The sequence below is a fragment of the Phyllobates terribilis genome, unplaced genomic scaffold, assembly GCF_046119375.1.
Source record: "Phyllobates terribilis strain yellow unplaced genomic scaffold, ASM4611937v1 Scaffold_11__3_contigs__length_659146591, whole genome shotgun sequence".
Classification (NCBI taxonomy): Eukaryota; Metazoa; Chordata; class Amphibia; order Anura; family Dendrobatidae; genus Phyllobates; species Phyllobates terribilis.
The window spans coordinates 118,953,428-118,977,355 of record NW_027362771.1 but is presented as its reverse complement, the minus strand read 5'-3'; the positions used below and the strand labels follow the sequence as shown (position 1 = coordinate 118,977,355).

General features: G+C 44.0%; 1 protein-coding gene across 1 annotated transcript in view; it reads right to left on the bottom strand.

Moving 5' to 3' along the window:
* The window catches only part of ELK3 (ETS transcription factor ELK3), a 65,734-nt gene that overhangs the window by 2,181 nt on the left and 39,625 nt on the right, over positions 1–23,928 (bottom strand). Inside the window, exons 2-4 of the mRNA XM_073651572.1 lie at positions 7,359–7,567; positions 3,376–4,191; positions 91–213 (exon numbers count right to left, since the gene is read on the bottom strand). Coding sequence (XP_073507673.1) covers positions 91–213; positions 3,376–4,191; positions 7,359–7,565 — 1,146 coding nt within the window. The 5' untranslated portion in view covers positions 7,566–7,567. The remainder of the gene's footprint in view (positions 1–90; positions 214–3,375; positions 4,192–7,358; positions 7,568–23,928) is intronic.

Here is a 23,928-nt window from a genome sequence, read left to right as displayed (position 1 = left end):
CTTCTTAGAATTGGCTCCCACGTGTATTTTCTTTCTTTTGGGGGAAAAACAAACCATAAATGAGTACGCCATAATGGTATTTGCACCTACCTGGAATAGAGTGTTTGGTCCTTGCAACCTGGCAGGACTTAATGGAGCTACAGGGCTGAGGCTGCTCCAGAAGTGAATGCTGGACAACAGGGGACTGGGAGTTAATAACAGTCCATTGGGCGTCTGTAAGGCAAGGTTTAGATTTAAGCATGTGTATAAAGGAAATCACATTTCGTTATTTAGCAGTAAATTAACTTTCTCACAGTGACTGATGCACTTATGAATTACCTTATCTGTATCCTAAACCAAATTCTCAGCAGATACTACTGTAACATGTAGCACTGGATATAAATATTACCTACAGTAATTCCAGTATCGTATCATTGGTGGGCTGTAATATCCCCTCCGCACTGGGACAATCCATAGTTGCTTCTTCATATTGAGATACAAATCTGATATGGGATATTGTCAGCATAGCTCTGAAGCCTGCCATACACATTAGATGGCTGTCTCCTAACTCCCCATACACGAGTGCTCGGCCATTGGGAGAGAAATCTGCTGCCAGACACCCCAAAATACAACAGGAACGGCCTGATCCTTCTCTCCTCACACATCCTCTATTAGGGCAGAGTCTGGAGATCCATATACACATCAGATGATTGTCCCGTCCCATCAAAATTGTTAGGTTCAGAAAGGTTTCATTCAATGTATGTGGTGGCATTAACAGTATAAGATGAAATTGTGAATAGGCCCCAGTAGAAGCCAGGCACCCATTGATCAGGATGTGCCATCATTTTCTATGATGGGAAAACCCCTTTACAGGGAATCTGTCACCCCCTGGCACTTATCTGACATCTAATATGGGCATACAGGTGATAGAAATGTAAATCTATACCTACCTGTATGCCTCATATTAGAGGTCTGTTTGCTGTGAAATAGCTTTTTATTCAATCTGTTTTTTGTTGCTTGTGGGCAGGGGCACAGGAAGAAATCCCCACCTACTTTGTGAATTACAATGTTCCCCCCCTCTCCCCTGCACGTCACAGTGACTCCCCGGCGCCTGGGCACAAGATTACTGTTGAAAACAACATAGCAGGGGGGAAAAAGTGCGCCTTGTGTTAAAGGTGATATACATGGGCTTAGAAAGGCGAGATTGCACATCACAGGGCACTGTGACATGCAGGGGAGGGGGGATTTCTTCCCGGCCCCTGGCCGGCAAGCATCAGAAAACGGATTGAATAAAAAGCAATTTCAAAGCAACCAGACCTCTAATATGAGGTAGTTATAGATTTACATTTCTATCACCTGTATGCCCATATTAGAGGTCAGATAAGTGCCAGGGGGTGACAGATTCCCTTTAAAGCTACCAAATGTATACAATGTTTGTAGTGCTATACTATCTGGATATATTGATAGCAATGAGAATTTTGCAAGATCAAAGCTTACAAAATGAGTTAAGTAAGGTAAAAGAGCAAGTACTGCAGCATTGATTTGACATGTACCCAAATAGGTGATTTATCTTCTTCGGGAACCTATATGTAATTCTATAGTTACGATATAGTTAGTACGTTTATTTAACACCTTACTAGGTTCTATGTGGCCAAATGATAATTTTCTCATGTTTTAATCTGTATAGTTATGTTTAACTAAACTTGTTTTTGGACATGTCTTTGTTGAAAAGATTTTTCGGGACAGCTCACTCCTGCAAGCATAGGGGCTAAGACAGCACAAGGCAGTATGTAAGCTCAAGACTATTGGTCTCATATACGCTCTGAGCATGCACTCATGCAGATCCTCAATGTTTCTGAACTGTCTTTTGAGCAATGTGCAGCACATTTAACAGCCAACCACATATCAAACAACTCTTAAAAATTTAGTTACACAGTAATATTACTATACATTATTTTAAAGGTGTCGTGCAGTTCTTTTCTCTTCCAATCTGACATCGAGTGTGAGACAGCTGCTAGATGCACCAAAGGTATTGTGCACATTTCCTGCCAAATGGTGGGTGGTTGGCTTGGAAATTATCCTCCCCATCATGAAGAAGTCTCTCCTTGTCCACTGTCAGAAGAGAAACACTACACAACAATTTCTGCCTTTCGAAAACCCATCCCACAGGAAACGTTTCCAGATTCCCTTCGATACCACCCCACCACCCCCTTAAGTCTAGCGCCGAGTCACTTTGTCACGTCAACAGCGCTACAGCCAGTAACCTTGAGAAGCTCATGCTGGCAACTCGGACAGAGTCGTTGAGCTCAATTATTGGCCATAACTCAGTCAACGTGATGTCAGCTATGCAGTCAGTACAGACATTGGGAGCATCGGTGGAGATGCCGTGCTAGACCCAGGGAGGATGAGTAAAGCACAGTTGCTTTTTGTTTTTTTTTAAACAAACTGCAACCGGGGCACAGCAGTTTTCCGAAAGCGGGAAGCCCTTTAAAACTACAGTGCTTATAAATGTTGTGGTATTGTAGAGCTGAGCTTAATGGATCTGTAATAAGGTGTCCCATACAATATTTCTAATTTTACATAAATGGCATGCTATTTTTTATCTTTCCCTTGCAAAAAAAGTCTAAAGTCTAAAATACCACACAATATTACAGAGCTAGTCTCCCAGAGAAATATTGATTTAAGGGAAGAACAAGGTGTTTTATGGAGGGGTATAATGTCACATGAACTGTGTCTTGTCTAGAGAATATGTTCCTTTTTCTTTTTTTCTATGTATAAGGGCTGTTTCAGATGTCTGTGATAATCTATCGGATGTCGGATCACAATGCACGGGCTGGCCGAACATCTCCTGACCCGAGCGTGATATCTTCATATGTGTCTATGAAGCTGTCCTGCTCAGGTCAGGAGATATGCGGCCATCCCGTGCGTTGCGATCCGACATCTGATCTATTATCACAACATCTGAAATAGCCCTAATTGTGCATAGAACTGAGAACCTAACATTGCTGTAGTGCACCAACAGTTCAGAATTAAATCAGTGTTTTATACTTGTATTACATAGAAAGAAATGAACTAATTGATACTTTTATCATATCGTATGTTGACTAATATTACAACATTGTTGTGGAGGAATGTGGCTGGTCAATCTGAAGTGAAATTACTGTAAAGTAAAAGAAGCCACGCTGCTCTGTTTGTCACTGACGTCATGGAGCACTTGAATGGGTTTCCCTTTCATGTGACACCTTACACTGCAGAAACCTTTTATTTTTCTTCAGCTCTTTGTTACATTACTTTCTACACTTTAGGGTATTTAACATTACCTTCATATTTTTAAGTTATTTCAGATGTTTATATTGTAGAGGTGTTATGTTGTATTGTTCACATAATTAATTTTACCTGAGCTGTAAAAAAAGCTGGAGTCAAAGATCCTGAAGGAAGTGCCGGGCTGTTGAGGGCAATTGAGCCAATATCATTACTGGAAAGGAGAAGAGGTGGAGAGCAGATTTCTAGGCCTTTGGGCTTCTTTGCTTTGGGAGGATGATGGGAAAGCTTTGCTTTAGAACCTGATGAGAGATTTAATGGTTCCATGGTGTCAGGATAATCTACGAAGAAGCTCCTTTGCTCTGCTGACACAGACAGATTAGGGGACAAAGAAGGAGATCGTGATGAACGTGGTGAAGAGGAAACACTAGCTGTGTTTGGTGATACGTGGGGAGACCTCTTCGCAGACAATTTTGATGATAAAAAGGCTGAGGCAGCTGCTGACTCTGAAGTTGAAGGCAGTGAAATTACAGGCCGGACAGTTTCTTTGTCCATTTTGTTTGTAACAAATCTTATAACAGTCCTGACTTCATCCATAGGACTTTTAGCTTCCGGTCTTTCTTCTTCCTCATCATCTTCCTCTTCAAGCTCCTCCTCTTCTAACCTTTCACTCTTTATAACTTTATAGGTCTCAGATTGGTGCTGCAGTGAATTTATGGTGAAGGAGGAATATAATCCTGAGTTTATGTACTCATTGCGGCTAGCGCTCTTCAAGGCTGATAAGGTTTGCTTGTGCCGCTCATGGAGATCACTTGGGATCTTGCAATCACTGTCCTGCAGCAATAGGCTATCCCTGCTCACCTCCACAGTGTGGGGGTCCATTTTCAAGATTTCTGGAAAGGACACAAACTTGTAGACAAACTTCTGGCCAATAACTTTTTTGATAATGTTCTGGAAAGAAATATACAAATCATGAACTGTTAAATTGAATGAAAAACAAAACCTCTCAACCTCAAAGATAGACCGAGCGATTAGACTCAGAAACAAGAAGCACTGGAGGCTGCTAAAATGTACGTGAACTTAAACATGACAAAAGAGGAAAAGAGAAAGCCAGTGTCAGACCAACTGTTCTCAATTAATGGTCACTCAACAAGAGACAATATTCCGAATGTAAAAGGGTGTAACTTCAAGTTCCTGTACCCCCATTTATGCCTTTTATAATACTGGTGTATATTAATGAGATAAAGTGACTTTTGGAACCCTTGGGCACCAGGGCCTGGGTGTGACTTCTACCTCTGCATCCTCCATATCTATGCCACTACTACTACAGGTGTATCTCACTAAATTAGAATATCATCAAAGTTAATTTATTTCAGTTCTTCAATACAAAAAGTGAAACTCATATATTATATACAGTCATTACAAACAGAGGGATCTATTTCAAGTGTTTATTTCTTCTAATGTTGATGATTATGGCTTACAGCCAATGAAAACACAAGTCATTATCTCAGTAGATCAAAATAATTAACAAAAAACACAGGCAGAGGCTTCCTAAGCGTTTAAAAAGGTTCCTTAGTCTGTTTCAGTAGGTTCCACAATCATGGGAAAGACTGCTGACTTGACAGATGTCCAGAAGGCCGTCATTGACACACTCCACAAGGTCCCAGAGTTCCAATTTTCATTTGGAAATCAAGGTCCCAGAGTCTGGAGGAAGAGTGGAGAGGCCACAATCCAAGCTGCTTGAGGTCTAGTGTGAAGTTTCCACAATCAGCAATGGTTTGGGGAGCCATCTCATCTGCTGGTGTAGGTCCACTGTGTTTTATCAAGACCAAAGTCAGCGCAGTCGTCTACCAGGAAATTTTGGAGTCCTTCATTCTTCCCTCTGCCGACAAGCTTTTTGGAGATGGAAATTTCATTCTCCAGCAGGACTTTGCACCTGTCCATACTGGCCAAAAGTACCAATACCTGGTTTAAAAACAACCGTATCACTGTGCTTGATTGGCCAGCAAACTTGCCTGACCTTAACCCCATGAAGAATCTATGGGGTATCATCAACAGGAAGATGAGAGACACCAGACCCAACAATGCAAACGAGCTGAAGGCTGCTATCAAAGCAACCTGGGCTTCCATAACACCTCAGCAGTGCCACAGGCTGATCGCCTCCATGCCACGCCGCATTGATGCAGTAATTGATGCAAAAGGAGCCCTGACCAAGTATTGAGGGCATTTACTGAACATACATTTCACTAGGCCAACATTTCAGATTTTAAAATAATTTTTCAATCTGTTGTTATAAAGTATTCTAATTCACTGAGATAATGACTTTTGTGTTTTCATTGGCTGTAAGCCATAATCATCAACATTAACAGAAATAAACACTTGAAATAGATCACTCTGTTTGTAATGACTCTATATAATATGAGATTCACTTTTTGTATTGAAGAACTGAAATACATTTTTGATATTCTAATTTAGTGAGATGCACCTGTATATAGTTGCACATACACCTTAGATCAGTGTCCCCCCATCTCCAGTCCTCAAGAGCCACCAACAAATCATGTTCTCAGTATTTCCAAGAGCCATCAACATATGGCTCTTGAGGATTGGAGTTGGGGAGCTCTGCCTTAGTGGTCGGGTGAAAGCTCTATGGCCGGTGGCTATATCTTCCCAAATCCCTTACTCACATGCATGCTTATCTTACCTTTTCAATGGGGAGTAAGCCATTGCCAGACACCTCTAGAGGCTTATAGTGAACCTGATATCTCTTACATGCTGCCCAGTCCATGGGCAGCATGTATCAGACACAGCCAGGTATGTTTGACTCTGAAGTACTGCAGGGTTTCAAAGAAAAACATACTTTTTAAGCCCAGCGGCTTCTCTCCACTCACTGCCCCGGATTGACAGGTCACTGCCTACGTGTGTGTATAGGGACAGACCTGTCACTCCAGGGCAGCTGGTGGGAAGAAACCGCCGGGGACTTGCCTGTCCGACTAGACTCCAGCACATCTCAGTCCCCGGCAGCCTTTAAAATGTTTTTCTATGAAGCACTGTGGCAAACTTATTTGGCTGAGATCATACAACCAGTTGATTAATACATGCAGCCCGATCCAGGGGAAGCATGTATCAGCTGTCAGGTTCCCTTTATCTGTAGTAATACGACATGCTGATCCTTCCCTCCTTAACATCATCTGTCAGGAAGCACACATACACCTTAGATGACAAGTCCCACCAATACAGAAGATTCAGCAGACTATAATGTGTGTGTATGGAGTCGTAAGGCATAATAGCCTAAAGGATTTGTACTAGTACACCACAGACGAGCATTATACTGCAGTGTCACTGAGACAGCAAGTGACTTTGCAAACAATGCTTATTACATTGTGTGGTTTGGACGTTTGTTCCATCTGGATGTAAAACAACTTTGCACAGGTAACCTTACATATTTCATTTCTCAATATACACTAGTTCTCCTTTGGTAACTTCTAAAACATATTTGAGCACCATTTATAACTCAAACGTATTCCTTTTTTTTTTTAATATAACTGCAGGTCAACGTTTGAGCATAGACTGTTGGGCAGGGGAGTCCAAAATCCATCACCCTTTGTGTCCCTGTATTTCTGCAAACATACACTACTGATAAGGTGAATATTATGATCTACCTTCTAGATAGCTACACATTGGGATAGATTTAATAATACCTTCCTAAATTTAGACCGTATAAAACCATGCAGTAATTGAGCTAAATCCACACTGTGGTCCATGCTGTGTGATAACGTTGATGCATCTTGAATCTATCAGACATTTTACCTATACAACTTCTTGGCTGACATTTTACACTAATATTTTGCACCAAAGTAACATTATACACTACTAACATCTTGTAAATTTGTCCAGACACTTCAAAAAGATCTAATGTCTAAAACATAAAAATGCGGTACTTTACATATACACTCCTTTTGGGGTTTTTTTTTCTGCACAATTAGAGCCATTGAATTCTACATTTTGCTTAGTAAATGGCCTCATTGTATCTTGTGCATTATTGATGCTGTAAGATTATGTACCGTTCTGATGAACACAGTGTAACCCTCTTATTACCATTAGACAACCCATGCTCATACCTTATCGTAATAGTATCTGAGGGCACGGCTAAGCTTGTCGTAGTTCATGTTTGTTTTATTCTTCCGCAGTCCCCATAGCTTGGCCACCTCCTCAGCCTTGAGTAACTTGAATTCCCCATCATTGGATGTCCAGCAGATAAGATGCTCGTGTTTCTGATCGAGAAGCAATTGCAACAGAAACTGCCACAGAGTGATTGCACTCTCCATTCCTACAAAAAATAAATATCAGAAACTTATTGTCTGGACGGGCCACTTTTACATTGGGTCAACACTGTATTTATGGTGAGGGGATGCATTCAGTTCATAGTTTTCTGTAAAAAAAAACAAAAAACACCTGTTGCAATTAATCCATAGTAATAAACTTAACATGCAACTGTGTAATATCTATCTGATCATATTAGTCTTATAAGCCTGCCTTCTCTTCATAGTAAATACACCCATAACTACACTGACTAGCCTCCAAATGTATAAGTAAGAATATATAACGAGAAATATTCTGGCTCCCCCAATAAACCACAAGGTGGCAGACTTGTCTAAGTGCTGTATGCTATGCAGATTGATCAGACCTGACTGTTCACTTTCAGATAATAATAAATAATAATAATAATCTTTTTATTTATATAGCACCAACATAATCTGCAGCGTTTTACAATTCAGACAATTTACAGACATTATCGGCACTGTCCCCATTGGGGCTCTCAATCTACAATCCCTACTGCTACTTATTTATTTTACTCACTTATATAGCGCCATTAATTGCACAGCGCTTTACAGACCTCATCATCACTGCCCCCAATGGGGCTCACAATCTAGATTTCCTATTAGTATGTGTTTGGCGTGTGGGAGGAAACCCACACAATCATGGGGAATGCTATGTGATCAGTAATATTGATCTGAAAGCTTAGTGTGCTGCTCAGTCATAACGACTTGTGGAAAACTAAGGATTGCAATAAGGTTTATGAGTAACGGCCCGAATTGGTAGCCGAACACGTCTGTAGGTTTAAGCATTAGGATTTTACACTGCACTGACTAAAACAGATGAAGAAGATTGTGCACACCCAGCTTTGAGGCTGAATGCTCATGAATAGTCATTGTTCTATTCTGTACTGACAGTAAGCTGCAATTACACTGGCCGATAATTGTGAATGATAATTTCTAGGAACGCTCATTTTCCGATAATCGGCCATTGTAAACAGGCTGACAATCACCCGACGAATGAGCAAAACACTTGTTCATCCTGTGATAACTTTTACGCAAGCTGAAAAGTCATATTCTCGTAAGCACATCGGCCTTGTAAATAGGACATGTGCTGCCTGGATCAATGGCAGCCTGTGAGCACTGAATATTACCAATCTTTTTGTGCGCATGGAGATGAGTGGTCAGCCTGTTTAAACTGATCTGTGGTCATTTAACAGCCACTATTGGCTAGTGTAAATCCACCCTAAATATCTGTGTTTATATGCGCCAATGATTATTATTTTTGAAGCACCATTAATTCCAAGGTACTGTACATGTGAAAAGGGTTACATATACATACATAAAATTAAACAGTCTAAAGATTGGTTCAGAGGCGGATAGGACACTGCCCTCACTGGTTTACAATCTACAAGATCATCCAAATTAACGTTCATAGGAACACTTTTTCCTATCATTGACCCATATACTAATGCTAGTGATCAGCCGAAGAGCAATCAAATGTTTCTATGTAGCTTAGAAATCATCACTGGTCGCCAGCAGATGTTTGTCCATTCCTATAAAAAAAGACGACATACTAAGGCAAACAGCGGGAATAAAATATGAGCAAAAAGTATCCACTTCTCACCTGGTGACAGATACTTTTTAATTCCCTTTGCTCATATGTCTGCTGGGTCACAGCTAAATGAATGATTGACCTATTCATCATATACTGTTTGCACTTGCTTCATGTAAGTGGAAGGAAAAATTAGCTCTAATCCATATTATGGCATTAATTCTGTGTGATTACTCTAACACTTATATTTTTGGACATATCTGCTGTTGACTTCCATAATGTACATAATGTATAATTTCCTTAATACGGACAATAGAGTAAAGCCCGATGCTATTGCCTACACTAAAATGCTTCTAAATGAAATGATAGATCGTATATAATGGCCACTAATGTGTTTTCCTCCATATTCTAGGTAAATTGTTTTCTTTTGGTGATCTGTACAATCAGACAGGAATTGACTGCGTGATAGAAGCTCTGGTTTTGCTTTTAGTTCCGTTTCCGTTACAGGCAGGATACTGGAAATCAGATCACAGGATATCTGGACTCTTACATTTGCCCCATTGTGAATTCCCTGCTCTGTAAGTCTACTCATCCCTGACGTCTCGCTCATCCATCCACTGTAGTTTGTTTTAAAAAGAACTTGTCAGCATGATTTTGTAAAGACACAGCTTTAATAATGCTGTAATACAGATTAAATTGATATCATTGGTGAAGAAATCCGCTTTGTGGTTCTTTCATCACCATTAAAATATCTGCTGATTAGATTTTGATGCACAGGGGATGGACTATGTACTGGGGCTTCTCCTCCCTGTCTGTGATTCCCTGATTCCTCTGCTGCCTCCGGTCTTTGGACACTCTTGACATGAAAAAAATATTTTTTATGTGTGTTATTAGTTACCTTTAATTAAAGGGTAACATTGCTGTGAAGTAACTTCTCAGAGTAAGCTGTCCTACATGAGAAATCACACCATTTCTGGCCATTATATGATTATATGCTACAGTCGCACCAGTTTTACCCACTGCATGCTCTACCTATAATTTGCAATTCTATGTGTGCTTGGGGGAGTAGACGAGCTGCAGTGATCTCTACATACAGCAAAGCAAAGGGAATACCTGCTCTTTGTTCACTTTTTCAGCAGCAGAAGGGAAGGAAGGGAGACACAGATTCTCTACTTCGTGGGTAGGCGGAGCCCCATAGGATAGTCACCTCAGATTGGAAAATGACGACCGGCCCCTCCAGTATATAGGCTCCTCCTACTCCCATGTTCATCAGTCTTTTTATCTGAGGTCTCAGAGGATAGTCGCTGCTTCGGCAGCTCCTCAGAAGAGTTTGTTATTTTATATCCAGCGAGTCCTGGACCCCCCGTGGTCTAGAGGTCTCTGGGGGTCTCGGCGCTGCTGAGACCCATGACCCTCCCCTGGCAGCTCTGTGTACCCCTTGAGGAGGTTCCCACTTATGCCTGCCGGCCCCGGGGGATACAGGGCGCTCCCTGGCGGAGGCGCACACCACACATCTGAGAGGGTCCCTGCGTGCTCCGCCATAGGGGGGAGCAAAGGGCCATGGTGCCACACATCCCTGAGGATCCCTGTGGCGTTCAGCCGGGTAAGTGCTCTTTGGTCTAAAGAGTATCTTTGACGGCTACGGCAAGTGTACTGCCTGTGTGTTTCTTGTCTATTTCAGACGCTGCCTTGACTGGGGAGCAGAGACGGAGGCCAGTAATTTTTATTTTTTATTTGCGCATGCTTTTTCGTTTTTGCTTCCTGCCTTCATTGAGGCAGGAAGCTCCCTGTATTTGCGCGCGTTTCCTTGCTTTTATTGACTTGCTTCCTGCCTTCATAGAGGTAGGAAGTTTTCTGCCCTCGTTTTTTGAATAAGCGCGGGCTTTGGCGGGGCGTGGCCTAGAGGGGGCGTGGCCTAGTGGGGGCGTGGCTTAGAGTCTCCTGGCTTCCTGCCGTCATTACTTAGACAGGAAGTGCTTGGTTGAGCACGCGCTGGCAGTCCCTGCTTCTCCCTCCGGCGTCCAGCGGCATCTCCTGCTCTCTGCTCCCCGTCCGGCCGCAGTACCGGTGAGTCCCCTCTGCCTCTGGCAGAGGTTCGTTGTCAGTGCTGTCACTTCGGCTACCTATTAGGAGTCCTCGTGAGCACTGCCGCTTTCCCTCCTAAAGCTATTTACTCCACTGACCTTTTTAGGCAGCGTAGTATTATAGTTGCTGTGATGTTAACCCCTTCTGAACAAGTGGAGCTTTAGGGGAAACACATGGTGTTTAAGGGAATTTCTCCCTTTGATTTTTTGCTCGGCATTTCTGGGGTAGCTCCTTTCTAAAAGTGAGCTTTAACCCTTCAGAGCCTGACGCATATATATAAAAAAAAAAAAAAAAAAAAAAAGTGAAGCGACACACTCAGGAGGAGCGGTCGCCGCAGTACCCCCTCTGCCTCTGGCAGGGGTTCTTTGTCAGTGCTGTCACTTCGGCTACCTATTAGGAGTCCTCGTGAGCACTGCCGCTTTCTCTCCTAAAGCTATTTACTTCACTGACCTTTTAGGCAGCGTAGTATTATAGTTGCTGTGATGTTAACCCCTTCTGAAAAAGTGGAACTTTAGGGGAAACACATGGTGTTTAAGGGAGTTTCCCCCTATTGATTTTTGCTCGGCTTTCTGGGGTAGCTCTTTTCTAAGGGTGAGCTTTAACCCCTCAGAGCCTGACGCATATATAAAAAAAAAAAAAAGTGAGTTTTGAAAACAGGCTGTGCAGCTTTTACACTTTTTTTGCCATCCTTGTTGTACATCCTGGCATCTGGTGTGGGTGGCATGTTGGATCAGGGGCCTGGGAGTGCGGATCAGTCTCCTGATCCGTTTCAGGTTCAGTCGCACACCTCTGATACTCAGGCCTTCTACTACATCAAGTTCAACGCTCAGTGATGTTAAAGTGGAGGCGCTCACTCGCTCCATTGATAGTCTCTCTAGTCTCCTGGGACAGTGGGTGTCAGCTAGATCACACCCAATGCCACGAGGTAAAAAGCGCCACAAGACTATGATGGCGTTGTCTCCCTCGCAGAGCGCATCAGAGGCTTCGGATTCACCAACAGATTCGGTTGATGAAATTTCTGAGTCCGAAGAGGAGGATCAACAGGATCGCTCTGTTTCTCTTTCAGGTCGTGTAGATGGGCTTATTAAGGACATGCGGGAAGTATTAGAGCTGTCTGAAGAGCCGACAAGACCGTCTAGGTCGGCCCGTCTGTATCAGAAGACGCGCCGTGTTCGTTCTACATTACCTGCGCATGAGGAACTTAACGAAGCGGTGGAGAAGGAGCGTCAGTGTCCGGATAAACGCTTCCGAGGAACGCGTTTTTTTTTTTTTGATGCCCTATATCCCTGTGCCAAGGAGATGGTTATTAATTGGGTTCCCTCTCCTGAGGTGGATATATCTCTGTCTCAGCTGACCAAGTCTTCCCTGCTTCCTGTTAAAGGGAGAGCCAATCTTCAGGATCCTTTTGGACAGAAGATCGGAGTCAGCGGCGAAATCCATCTATGAAGCCGCAGGTCATGGTTTCCAAGCGGCCTTGGGGGCCATGTGGGCCGGTGAGGCTTCTCTGCGGTGGTTGGATCAGCTGCGTGCGGCGTGGCAGGATGGGACTTCGCGTTCAGAAGTGGAAAAGCTTTTTCAGCGAATGGAAGAAGCTATGTGTTATGGCAGAGATGCAGTACTGGACACTGCTTCAATTCTATCCAGGGCTCAGGCTTCGGCAGTCACGATTAGAAGAGCTCTGTGGCTTAAACAGTGGACCGGAGATGCGGTATCTAAACAGGGATTGCTTAGTCTGGCATATAAGGGCGGTCAGCTCTTTGGTTCAGATCTTTCGGAACTAATTGCCAAAGCTAAAGCTAAGGATGTTACTCTGCCTGGGAAAAAGGCAGTGGCATCCACAGCCAGCAGGACAGGGCCCGGCAGAGGTCTTCGGTCCTTTCGGGCCAGGGGACGATTCAGTCAGCCTTCTTGGAGATTGGGTCGTCCCTCATCCTCCGGCAGATCCGCCCAGAAATCTCGTACTCCCTGGAAGCAACGGTCCCGTCAGGACAGACGGGAGGTTGATAAAAAGTCCGCTAAGGCTGACTGACGCCAGGGATCCCCCCGAGGGCTCTCGGGTGGGAGGTCGTCTGCTACAATTCGGGTCGATCTGGGCATCCCACATAGCAGATGCCTGGGTGACACGCGTTATGTCGGCAGGCTATTTCATAGAGTTTCATTCTCTACCTCCAGACAGGTTTCGTCTGACGGGCATTCCGTCCGTGCCAAGACTGGCTGCCGCATTGTTTCAGGAGGTCGACTCTCTCCTACAGCAGGGTGTGGTGGTTCAGGTTCCTCCGGAAGACCAGGGAAAGGGTTTTTATTCCAACCTTTTTGTGGTCCCCAAAAAGGAGGACAAGTTTCGTCCGGTGCTGGATCTCAGGGATTTGAATATTTACGTCCAGACACGGAAGTTCCGCATGGAGTCTCTCCGATCGGTGATAGCGACCCTGTCGCAGTACGATTTCTTGGTGTCGATAGACATCCGCGACGCCTATTTGCATATCCCTATCGGCAGGGCTCACCAGCGTTTCTTGCGTTTCGCTATAGGTCAAGCCCATTACCAGTTTGTGGCCCTACCCTTCGGGTTGGCCTCAGCTCCCAGGGTTTTTACAAAAATTCTGGCTCCTCTCATGGCGCTTCTTCGAAGACAGGGGGTTACGATCCTCCCCTACCTGGACGACCTGTTCATAGTGTCACCCACAGCAGAGGAGGCAATAACGGCTCGCGATCTCTCCCTTCAGTACCTGATGGACTTCGGGTGGCTGATCAATTGGAAGAAATCGTCATTGGAGCCGGCACAGTCCATTCTTTTCCTGGGGATGCAGTTCGATACAGTTCGGGCAGTTGTGTCCCTGCCTCCTGTCAAACAGATGAACCTTCGTCTTCTGGTCCAGGCTATGAGGTCGGCGCTGTCCATGTCCCTTCGGGAATGCATGCGCCTTCTGGGTCAAATGGTGGCAACTATGGAAGCAGTACCGTTTGCACAATTTCATTCCCGGGATCTCCAAAACCTTATTCTGACCCATTGGGATCGATCGCTAACTTCTCTGGATCGCTCGGTCATTATCTCCCGCAGGGTGCGAGAGTCTCTTGGATGGTGGTTACGTCCGGAGTCTCTATCCGTGGGGAAATCCTTCCTTCCCCCGAGATGGTCGGTGGTGACAACCGATGCCAGCTGGGGGGGAGTTTGGAACGACCTCTGGATTCAGGGGGTCTGGTCGCCAAGGAGTCGTCTCTCCCGATCAACATTTTGGAGTTGAGAGCAATATTTCTCTGCCTCCAACATTGGACGGTCTTATTAAGCGGTCTACCGGTCCGGATCCAGTCGGACAACGCTACGGCTGTCGCGTACATCAACTACCAAGGCGGGACGAGGAGTTCCAGTCTCATGTCGGAGGTCTCTCGGATCCTGGTCTGGGCCGAGTCCAAAGTTCCAGCAATTTCTGCAATTCACATTCCAGGGGTGTTGAATATCTCGGCGGACTTCCTCAGTCGCGAGCAAGTGGACCCTGGGGAATGGAGTCTCCATCCAGAAGTGTTTTCTCTGCTGTGTTCCCGTTGGGGGACTCCTCAGGTGGACTTGATGGCATCCAGGCTGAACGCCAGGGTTCCGACGTTCATGTCCAGGTACAGGGACCCGGAGGTGGTGGCGGTGGATGCTTTAGTGGCCCCGTGGGGTCAGTTCAAGCTGATCTATGCGTTTCCGCCGATATCCTTACTGCCTCTGGTGATCCGACGGATCAAACTCGAAGGGGTATCAATAATTCTGATAGCACCAGACTGGCCGCGGAGGACATGGTATTCGACGCTGGTGTCTCTTCAGGCGGCACCTCCGTTTCCACTGCCCCTTCGCCCGGACTTGCTCACTCAGGGGCCCATTCGTCATCCGGACCTGAGGTCCCTTCGTTTGACGGCGTGGCTCTTGAGACCGAGATCTTGACCCGTCGCGGTTTTTCGCCCGAGGTCATTGCTACCTTGCGGGCGGCCCGGAGTCCAGCTACGTCCAGGATTTATCACAGAACTTGGGAGTCTTTCTATTCATGGTGTTCTGGATCCTCAAGAAACCCGAGGGTTTTTTCCATCCCCAACTTCTTGGCCTTTCTGCAATCTAGTCTGGCCAGGGGTTTGGCAGTAAGTACGGTGCGGGGACAGGCTTCTGCTCTTTCCGCACTTTTTAGGAAGGCTATTGCCTCTCGCAGGGATGTTCGTTCTTTTTTTCGCGGAGTCGCATGTCAGTTTCCGCCACGGAGGGCAGTTGTGGCTCCATGGCGGCTTAATCTAGTCCTGGAAGCCCTTCAGCATAGGCCTTTTGAGCCTATGGATTCTGCTAAACTTTTACTACTTTCTTGGAAGGTGGCCTTCTTGGTGGCAGTCACCTCTTTGAGAAGGGTATCGGAATTGGCAGCACTTTCTTGCTTACCTCCTTTTCTGGAATTTTTTCCGGATCGCGTGGTGCTTCGTACTCGTGAAGATTTTTTGCCTAAGGTAGTGTCACAATTCCACATTAATCAGGACATTGTGTTGCCTTCGCTTTGTCCAGGACCTAAGAATCCAAGGGAGCGGGCCTTGCACTCGTTGGACTTAGTGCGGGCATTGAAGTTCTATCTTACGATCACTCAAGGTTTTCGGAGGTCGGACTCTCTTTTTGTAATTCCGGCAGGTCGTCTGCATGGTCAACGTGCTTCCAAAGACACGATAGCTCGGTGGATCCGTTCAGCTATCCTGGAAGCGTATCGGCTCAAGGGCGAGCCTTGTCCGGTTAAAGTTAAAGCTCATTCCACGAGAGCCATTGGCTCATCGTGGGCTTTTCGTCAGGGGGCCTCGGCAGCGCAGCTCTGCCGGGCGGGCACCTGGCGCTCCGTTCACACCTTTACTAAGTTTTATAAGGTGGACGTAAGTGCTTCAGCCGATGCGGCCCTGGGACGCAGGGTCCTGCAGGCGGCGGTAATTTAAGTTATCCCTTTATTTAGTTTTCCATTATTTAGCGCGGTTTGCGCTCTTGCCTAAGTTTTGGGGTATGGAAGCTTCTGCCTCTATTTCCCACCCTTAAGTAGGTACTGCTTTAGGACGTCCCACGAACTAGAGAATCTGTGTCTCCCTTCCTTCCCTTCTGCTGCTGAAAGACGGATTTTGGTAAGAACTTACCTGTAAAATCCTTTTCAGCGAAGGAAGGAAGGGAGACACAGCACCCTCCCAGGGCAGAAGTGTGTTGTTGTGTTTCTAGATGCAGCGCGTCTCCTTCCTGATGTCGATCTTCTGGACTGGGTTTAGCGCTCTACGGCTCTCCTTCCAGTTTCGCCAGCTCTACACAGTTGTCAGGTCCAATGGGGTATGCCTAAGACTGTGTGTTTCTATTACATAACCTGTTTTCTCTCATTTCTGAAATTTCAGAAGGGGATATGTTGTTCTGCTGGTTGGTCTGCTCTTCCTTAGCTTGTGTACGGACTGATGAACATGGGAGTAGGAGGAGCCTATATACTGGAGGGGCCGGTCGTCATTTTCCAATCTGAGGTGACTATCCTATGGGGCTCCGCCTACCCACGAAGTAGAGAATCTGTGTCTCCCTTCCTTCCTTCGCTGAAAAGGATTTTACAGGTAAGTTCTTACCAAAATCCGTCTTTAACTCACATAGACAAGCTGCACCAACATGGAGGACATTATACAGCAGAGCTCAGCTGTGTTTATATGAATATAGCTCTGATGTGAGTTAAAACACTAGTTACAGAGCTCTGCACAATGTTTTTCTGTCTGTTCATTTCCTTGCTGTTCACTCCTCCTCCTCCCCTCTCCATAGAGAATAATAGCCTGTGTCACATGACACCTGCCATCAGTCTGCTTTGAGCAAGAAGGACTTAGGCTATGTGCCCACGATGCAGAAATGCTCCGGATTTTTTCCTGAGCGTTTCTGCATCTCCCTGGCAGAAAAAACGCCTGCGGATTGTACATGCGGATTGTACATGTGTTTTTCCAGCCAGGGGCAAGCGGATGTGAAGCGTTCTTCACATGCATTTCCGCATGCGGGTGGACAAGCGCTTTCCAAGCGATTTTAGCATCACTTGGAAAGTGCTTGTCAACTTGGTCACACTATATAAATCCATGCAACCGGCATGGATTTATATAGTGTGACCGTAAAGAATGGTAAAAAATAAATCTATACTTACCTTCTGATGGCCCCCGCAGTCTTTGTTCCATCCGTCCTGGCTTGCCGGCAGCTCGCGGTACACTACACTGAAGGACCTGCCATCACATGACTAAATGACATCAGCACAGGTCTTTCAGTCCACCGCGATCTGCCGGCAAGCAAAGGCAAGCACACCGCAGGCCATCAGAAGGTAAATATAATATTTATTTTTTATTGTATTCTTTTTTTTTTTTTTGCAGGTTCTATGGTACCTGGGTCCGGAGGAGAGTCTCCTGTCCTCCACACCCGGGAACCATCCGCACATTGAAACGCAAGGAATGGCCATGTACAGATGCAGTGATGTGTAATCCATGTGTTCCCATGCAAGTCAATGACGGCGAAAACGCAGCACTTCCGCAAAATAATTGGTAGCGCTGCGTTTTTTTCCGCAATGATAATCCACAGCGGAAATTTCCACAGCATGTGCACAGCACATGTGGATTATCATTGGGGAACATGGCAGGCCTTCTACCATGCGTTTTTTAAGCATTTCTGCAGCGGAATTGCCGAGGCGGAAACGCTTAAAAAAATGCATCGTGGGCACACAGCCTTAAGCTGTTTTTTTCACAATTGATATAGAGCTCAAGAGGAAGGGGGGGAGGGGAAGAAGCCAATTTCTCTGATAAGATACATTCCAACATTTCTTATAATTGCTTGAACTATTGATGAATGCAAAGTTTGTTGAAAGTAAAGTTCCATTCTAATAAAAGTTGCATTACAAAGGACCAGATCAAGTGTCCAGTTTTGCTTTTATTTTATTCCCGCTATTCTCCTAAATATTAAATTTTTTAAAATCCAATAATTCAGAGCAACTTAAAGACATCCTCCACAGAGAATCCTGTGAGCCACACCACCTTGTAAAGACCACAAAAATTGCACTAAACAAAAAGGTTCATATCTTTGGAACCATATGGTAGATAAACTGGCCACTTTTGGACTGGTAACATGTCCTCTTTTAAGTTTAAATCGGAAATCTTCATTCCTTCATTCATTTTCAGAGAACCTTTTGTGAAGTTTACAGTCTGATTCAATGTAATTTTTTTTCTCTTTAAGCAGTATATCTGTCAGCCAGATGTGAAGTATCGGTGTATTCAGGATGCTGTTTTCTACATTAGCTCACATATCAGCACAGTTTCTATCCTACACTTATTTCCACTTAATGCGCTTCCCTACTTTCCTATAGTTTTCTCTGCCCTCCCAGAGACTATAGCTACGTTCTCCCCTTCCACTCTTGAAATCCATGTACAACCCACTAACTGCTATCTCTAAGGCACAAAAAATTATCAGTTTTTCAACCATAGTGTATTCTGTATGCCTAAAATCTGTTTAATACATCCAAAATTAAAAATTATAATAAAAGGCGCTAAACACTATGTAATCATTGCAATGTGTCCATTAAAATGGATGCCATATGGACGGTGTATGCATGGAATTGTTTCTTTGTGCTCCTATGGAATGTGTGAGAAAAATCAGAATTGTGCATGCTGCGTTTTGAACTAGTCCATTCACTTGTATTCATCCGTATGCAGTCTGTTTGGCGCATAGAGAGCAATGAGAACAATAATACAGTTGTCTGAACAGTCCCTTACAGTATAGGAAGGGTGGTGGAGAGCAGAGATAGCTGTCATAACTGATCAGGAGTTCTGACAGATTAATAACATTTTTACAAATGCACTGTGATGGATAACAGACTTACAGTTACTCAACAGCAGCAAAATGGTAAAAAGACAACTTAGAAAGTTGTTTAATTTTGCATTTAGAAAGCAAATAAACAATTAAAAAAACAGTGAGTGTGAAGGCGTACCTTGTCTTTTAAATATCAGAAACGTGATTAGATATGACAATGTGTTCACCATCTGGTTGTGACTGTATGGTGGACACTAAACAATTTACCGCTATATTGCCAGTGATATGTCCTTAAGGCTGCATTCACATGTAAAGGTGGAGAAATCATCCAAACACCCCCTGAAGACTTCTCTGTTATTTTATGGATTTGCTGTGTTATATGACATAGTTTATGTGACTTTACAGTCGTCTGCCAGCAAGTGTTACTACTACATGTAAAGTTTGACAGTAAAAATATTTTTACGTTTTCCAACGGACTCTGGCTCTACTGAATTGTCGCACGAGTTGCCTTCATTCCCTGAAGCATGGCCCTGGCCCACACCCTATACCATACGCCTATGCTGGAAGTAACGGCCCACAGAAATGGTCTTCCGCTACAGCTGGATCGTCTCTTGAGCCTGGTTCGGCTCTGGCGACGGTGTTCTACTGGAGCAGGTCACGGTCTTCTACTCAGCTCAGGTCACCAATCTTCCTCCCAGCTCAGGTCACGTATCTTCCTCTTAGCTCAGGTCACCGACTTTCCTCTCAAACCAGGTCAAGGATCTACCTCCCAGATCAGGCCTTCCCCAGGATCTGACCATCCTTGGACCCCTCTGTGGCGATGGTATCTGTAAGCCAATTTCGCGGCCACATGACTTGCCTGATGCAGGCTCTGGTGCCAACTCCTCACTTCTCGGCCCGGCCAGGCCTTTATATATTTAGTATCTAGGTCAAAGCTGTCATCTTTCCCGGTCTCTTTACCAATCTTCTCCCTGTTGGAACATGTACTTCACTCTTGGGTTCCTACTAATACAATTCTTTTTACTTTAAATTTCTCTTTGATCGTTGACCAGCAGATGGCAGTATTCACTTGCAATTACTTGGTTAGGCACTAACTATACTTGTCTTTTATCTTGTCTACCTTCTTACACACACACACCCCCATATGAAACGTCAGTGTGGTGTCCGATTTTTTATCGAACAGCACATAGACCCATTGGGTGTCTTATTCTGATTCTCAAAATTAGATGCTTTGAGTTTCACAGTTCTCATTTTTTGACCTGTTCTTTTAACAGATGTCTGAAACCATTCAACTCTATGGGTCCATTTGCTGTTTGATAAAAAATTGGGCCACACTCGGACAAATATATGAATGTAGCCTTAAAAGTAATGCTCCATCCTCCATAATGTGGCATATGAGAGAACAAGCCAAAATAGTCTGTTTTTAAAGGGAATTTGTCACCTCAGAAAACACTAATTACCTTTAAATATAGGGTTAATCTACAGATAAATAGTGTTGCAATGTTCCCTGCCCACCTTAATGAAAGTGCTGCTACAGGGAGAAAATGAACTTGCTTCCTCCCAGGAGCCCCCAGCTTTCAGTCATGGAGGTATGCAACACTGGCTACAGTCACGGCTCACTATACTGTAAGCAGCGGCTGCAACCATTCCCAGGACTTTGATTGACAGCTTATGGCTCAGCACATCTGTGTAGAGAGAGCTGTCAAAGTGTTGGGCATGTTTACAGTATAGTGAGTGTTGACTGTAGCCACTCCATTTACACCTTTATGATTGAAATCCAGCAGCTACCAGGAAGAAGTAAATTCATTTTCTCCCAGTAGCTGCATTTTCTGTAAGGCTACCATGTACCATTGTTGCACCATTTAGATGGAGATTAGCCCAATATTTTCAGGTTAATAACGTTTGTCAAGGTGACAGGTCTCTTTCAAAAGTACAGAGTCTACCAGGAAACGTTTCTTCTATGTCTTGGAGGCACCTAGATGTGCAGTAACCATGCATTTAAATGGATGGCCTAAAATACCACACAGTAAAACATGAAGCTTTAAAAGTGCCATGTGCGAAGGTCTAAGGATGTTAATATTTGTTAGCTCATTTATCCATAGGGCAAAAGCACCATTTAAAAACATTCCACTATGACGTCTTTTCATATCTAAGTAAAGGATGCATTTGTATTTTATTTGACTAGTTCCAGGTCCTTTGACAACATATTATTATAGCTTTCTGTACAGAAGACAAGCTGCTTAATGAAAGGAAGACACAAGTTGCCTACAAGCAGGTCGCACACATAGGCAGGATGTGGTAGAATGTGAAAAAACCTGCACTGTCTATATGGCTGTTCCTGTTTAAAGATGCAGGAGATGACCAATTATTGTCTGAGACACTGCTGCAGATGCTCCCCACTCAATATATAGCATGAAGGTATAATAACGAGTGTCAATAACAATGATAACAGCCTCACTAGACTTAGAGAATACACAAGAAAAACATTGTGATGCTGATCTTTCCATATGCAGCAATGTTAATGTTTCCGTCCAGAGCATCCTCGGTGTTTCTATTGTGCTCAAGCTGTAAAAATGTTCTATATCAGGACTTCCTCCTATTATGTTTGGGAGGCGTCGTGCTGGGAAAACAAGACAAGGTAGGAATTCCTGCAGCACCACCCTGTGGAAAGTATAGGAAAGAAGACAGCCAAGCAAACAACTTATAGAATAATATATTGGAAGTATTATATATAACTCAAATCAAGTCAAGTGACCTAACAATCTAGATATTATATTCTATTTATACCATGTTTTTGGTATTTATTTGATGTACATCAGGTCAGAAATGCTCCTGATGTCATTGTCTGGCTTGCCCCAGTAAAACATATTGTTCATATGCAGACCATAGACCACCATTATGAAAAAGTACAGCACATACCGAGTGGTATACGTTTTTGCAGCGCCCAACTGCATATGAAAGAACAGTGGGCTCTGTTTTTTATTAAATACAACAACGGTTATACATTCATATAGATGCCTAAGGAGTTCATGTCCATACAGTGGCAAAATTACTGTTATTGTGAACAGTTAAGCCAGTTGAAGATGAAATGATCTCTAAAAAGCCTAAAGTTAAAGATGGCACGTTTCCTTTGTATTTTAGGCAAAAAAATATAATTATTGTCATTTTTTTACATTTTAAAAAGGAAAATGGGCTGATGCAAAAGTTAGGGCACCCTTGGAGATTTGTGTGCACAGATAACTTTGACCAAGGTTTCAGACATTAATTAGCCTGTTAGAGTTATGGCTTGTTCACTATCATCGTTGGGAAAAGTCAGGTGATGCAAAGGCCAGTGAGTTGGGTGTCCCCAAAGTGAGTGGAGACTGAGACAGTGGATAGCGAGATCTGGAGTAAAGAAAAGAGAAGTGACCGAAGGACAGAGTGATGCATCGGAGACGGGTGCTGGGACAGGATGCCTAGCATTACGGTCCCAACTTTGCAACTCAGAGAGGTAACGGGCCAGGAAGGAACAGGGAACGTGAAACTAAGAGAGTGCCCCGGACGGGAGTTCCAAGGCATCAGCAAGCAGAGAAGCAAATACCGGCCATATTGGCAAACTAGTTCCCCTAAGAGGAAAAGAGGACACGGTTTGAGAATAGAACTCTCACTAACTGGACTGTAGCACTGTTCTGAGTTGTGGTGAAGACATAGGACCTTGAGACAGAAACAAGTAAGCCTAGAAGAGGTAGAGAGACCATGTGTGAAGATGCTCAGTGTTGTAAAGGAAACATTCGAGAAGTTATGCACCCGCTATCAATTGTACATAGTACCCCTTAAGTTACTGTTAAGTAAAAGACTGTTTATTTTTGACTGGTGGTCTCCCTTATTGATCTTCAACATCCAGTCCTGGCCAGCCAAAGTCACCTGCATCATGTAGCCTGCAAGGGTTTAGCGCCCCCATAGACAAAATCTACACACCCAGCCTTGACCCCCATCTTCATGTAGCATGCAGGGGTGTAGAACACGAGTACCTCGCTCACGGCTACCGCCCCACTCCACGTTACATTTACCATAGATTCCTCTCAAACAAAAAGTATAGAAGCAAAAGCTAGATGGAAAGGAGAATGACTGAAGAATCAGACTTCAAAGAGTTAGTTTGTTGTCTGTTACAATGTAGAAACAGTATATGCACAGCCACATCAGCAATAGAAACAAAATGAGGATATTTTTACTGCAGACTGTTTTAAAAGTTTTCTAATTATTAATTTTTGATGCATTGGTGCATACTTGGGCAAAGTCCAGCTGGCAGGTCACATCTGGTCCCTTGACTGTCCTGACCCGGCCAGCAGAAATAAAATGCTCCAGCTGTACTTGAAGGTGGTGCCGGTGTGCACTATATCTCACACTGTGCGTGCGCTGGCGCTCATCACAGTGTGTGTGGCTGATTGTTGATTTCGGCCTCCAGTACACCAAGAAAATTCACCCCTGTGCCATTCGAGCAGCACATAGTGAAGTCCCTGCAAGCTGCTGCCACCAACCAAAAATCTAATAAGGATCTCATGGCAGGTCCAAGATGAGAATCTATTTAAATTTTATACTTTAATCATATTGAATGGCACAAATATCTTTTTACTTGGATCAAAATGGGATTCTGGAACAGGAGCCAGCTCATTATGTTCCAGAAACACACTTTAGGCCTTGTGAAAAGATATTTGGGCCTCATGTACATGTGACATGTGGATCAATGCAGGTGGAATGAATTGTAAGTTGAAAAATGCATATCAATTACACAATCAATAATCATGATTTGCAACCTCACCCTTAAAGGAGATGTCCACTACTGGACAACCCTTTTTAAATGACCCCACACCGCGGCACACAAAAAAAAAAATTATGCAATCCAAAAAAAGTCAAATCAAGCATGTAGGAAATATCTTGTCTTTTACTAATTATCCATTAAAAATTTA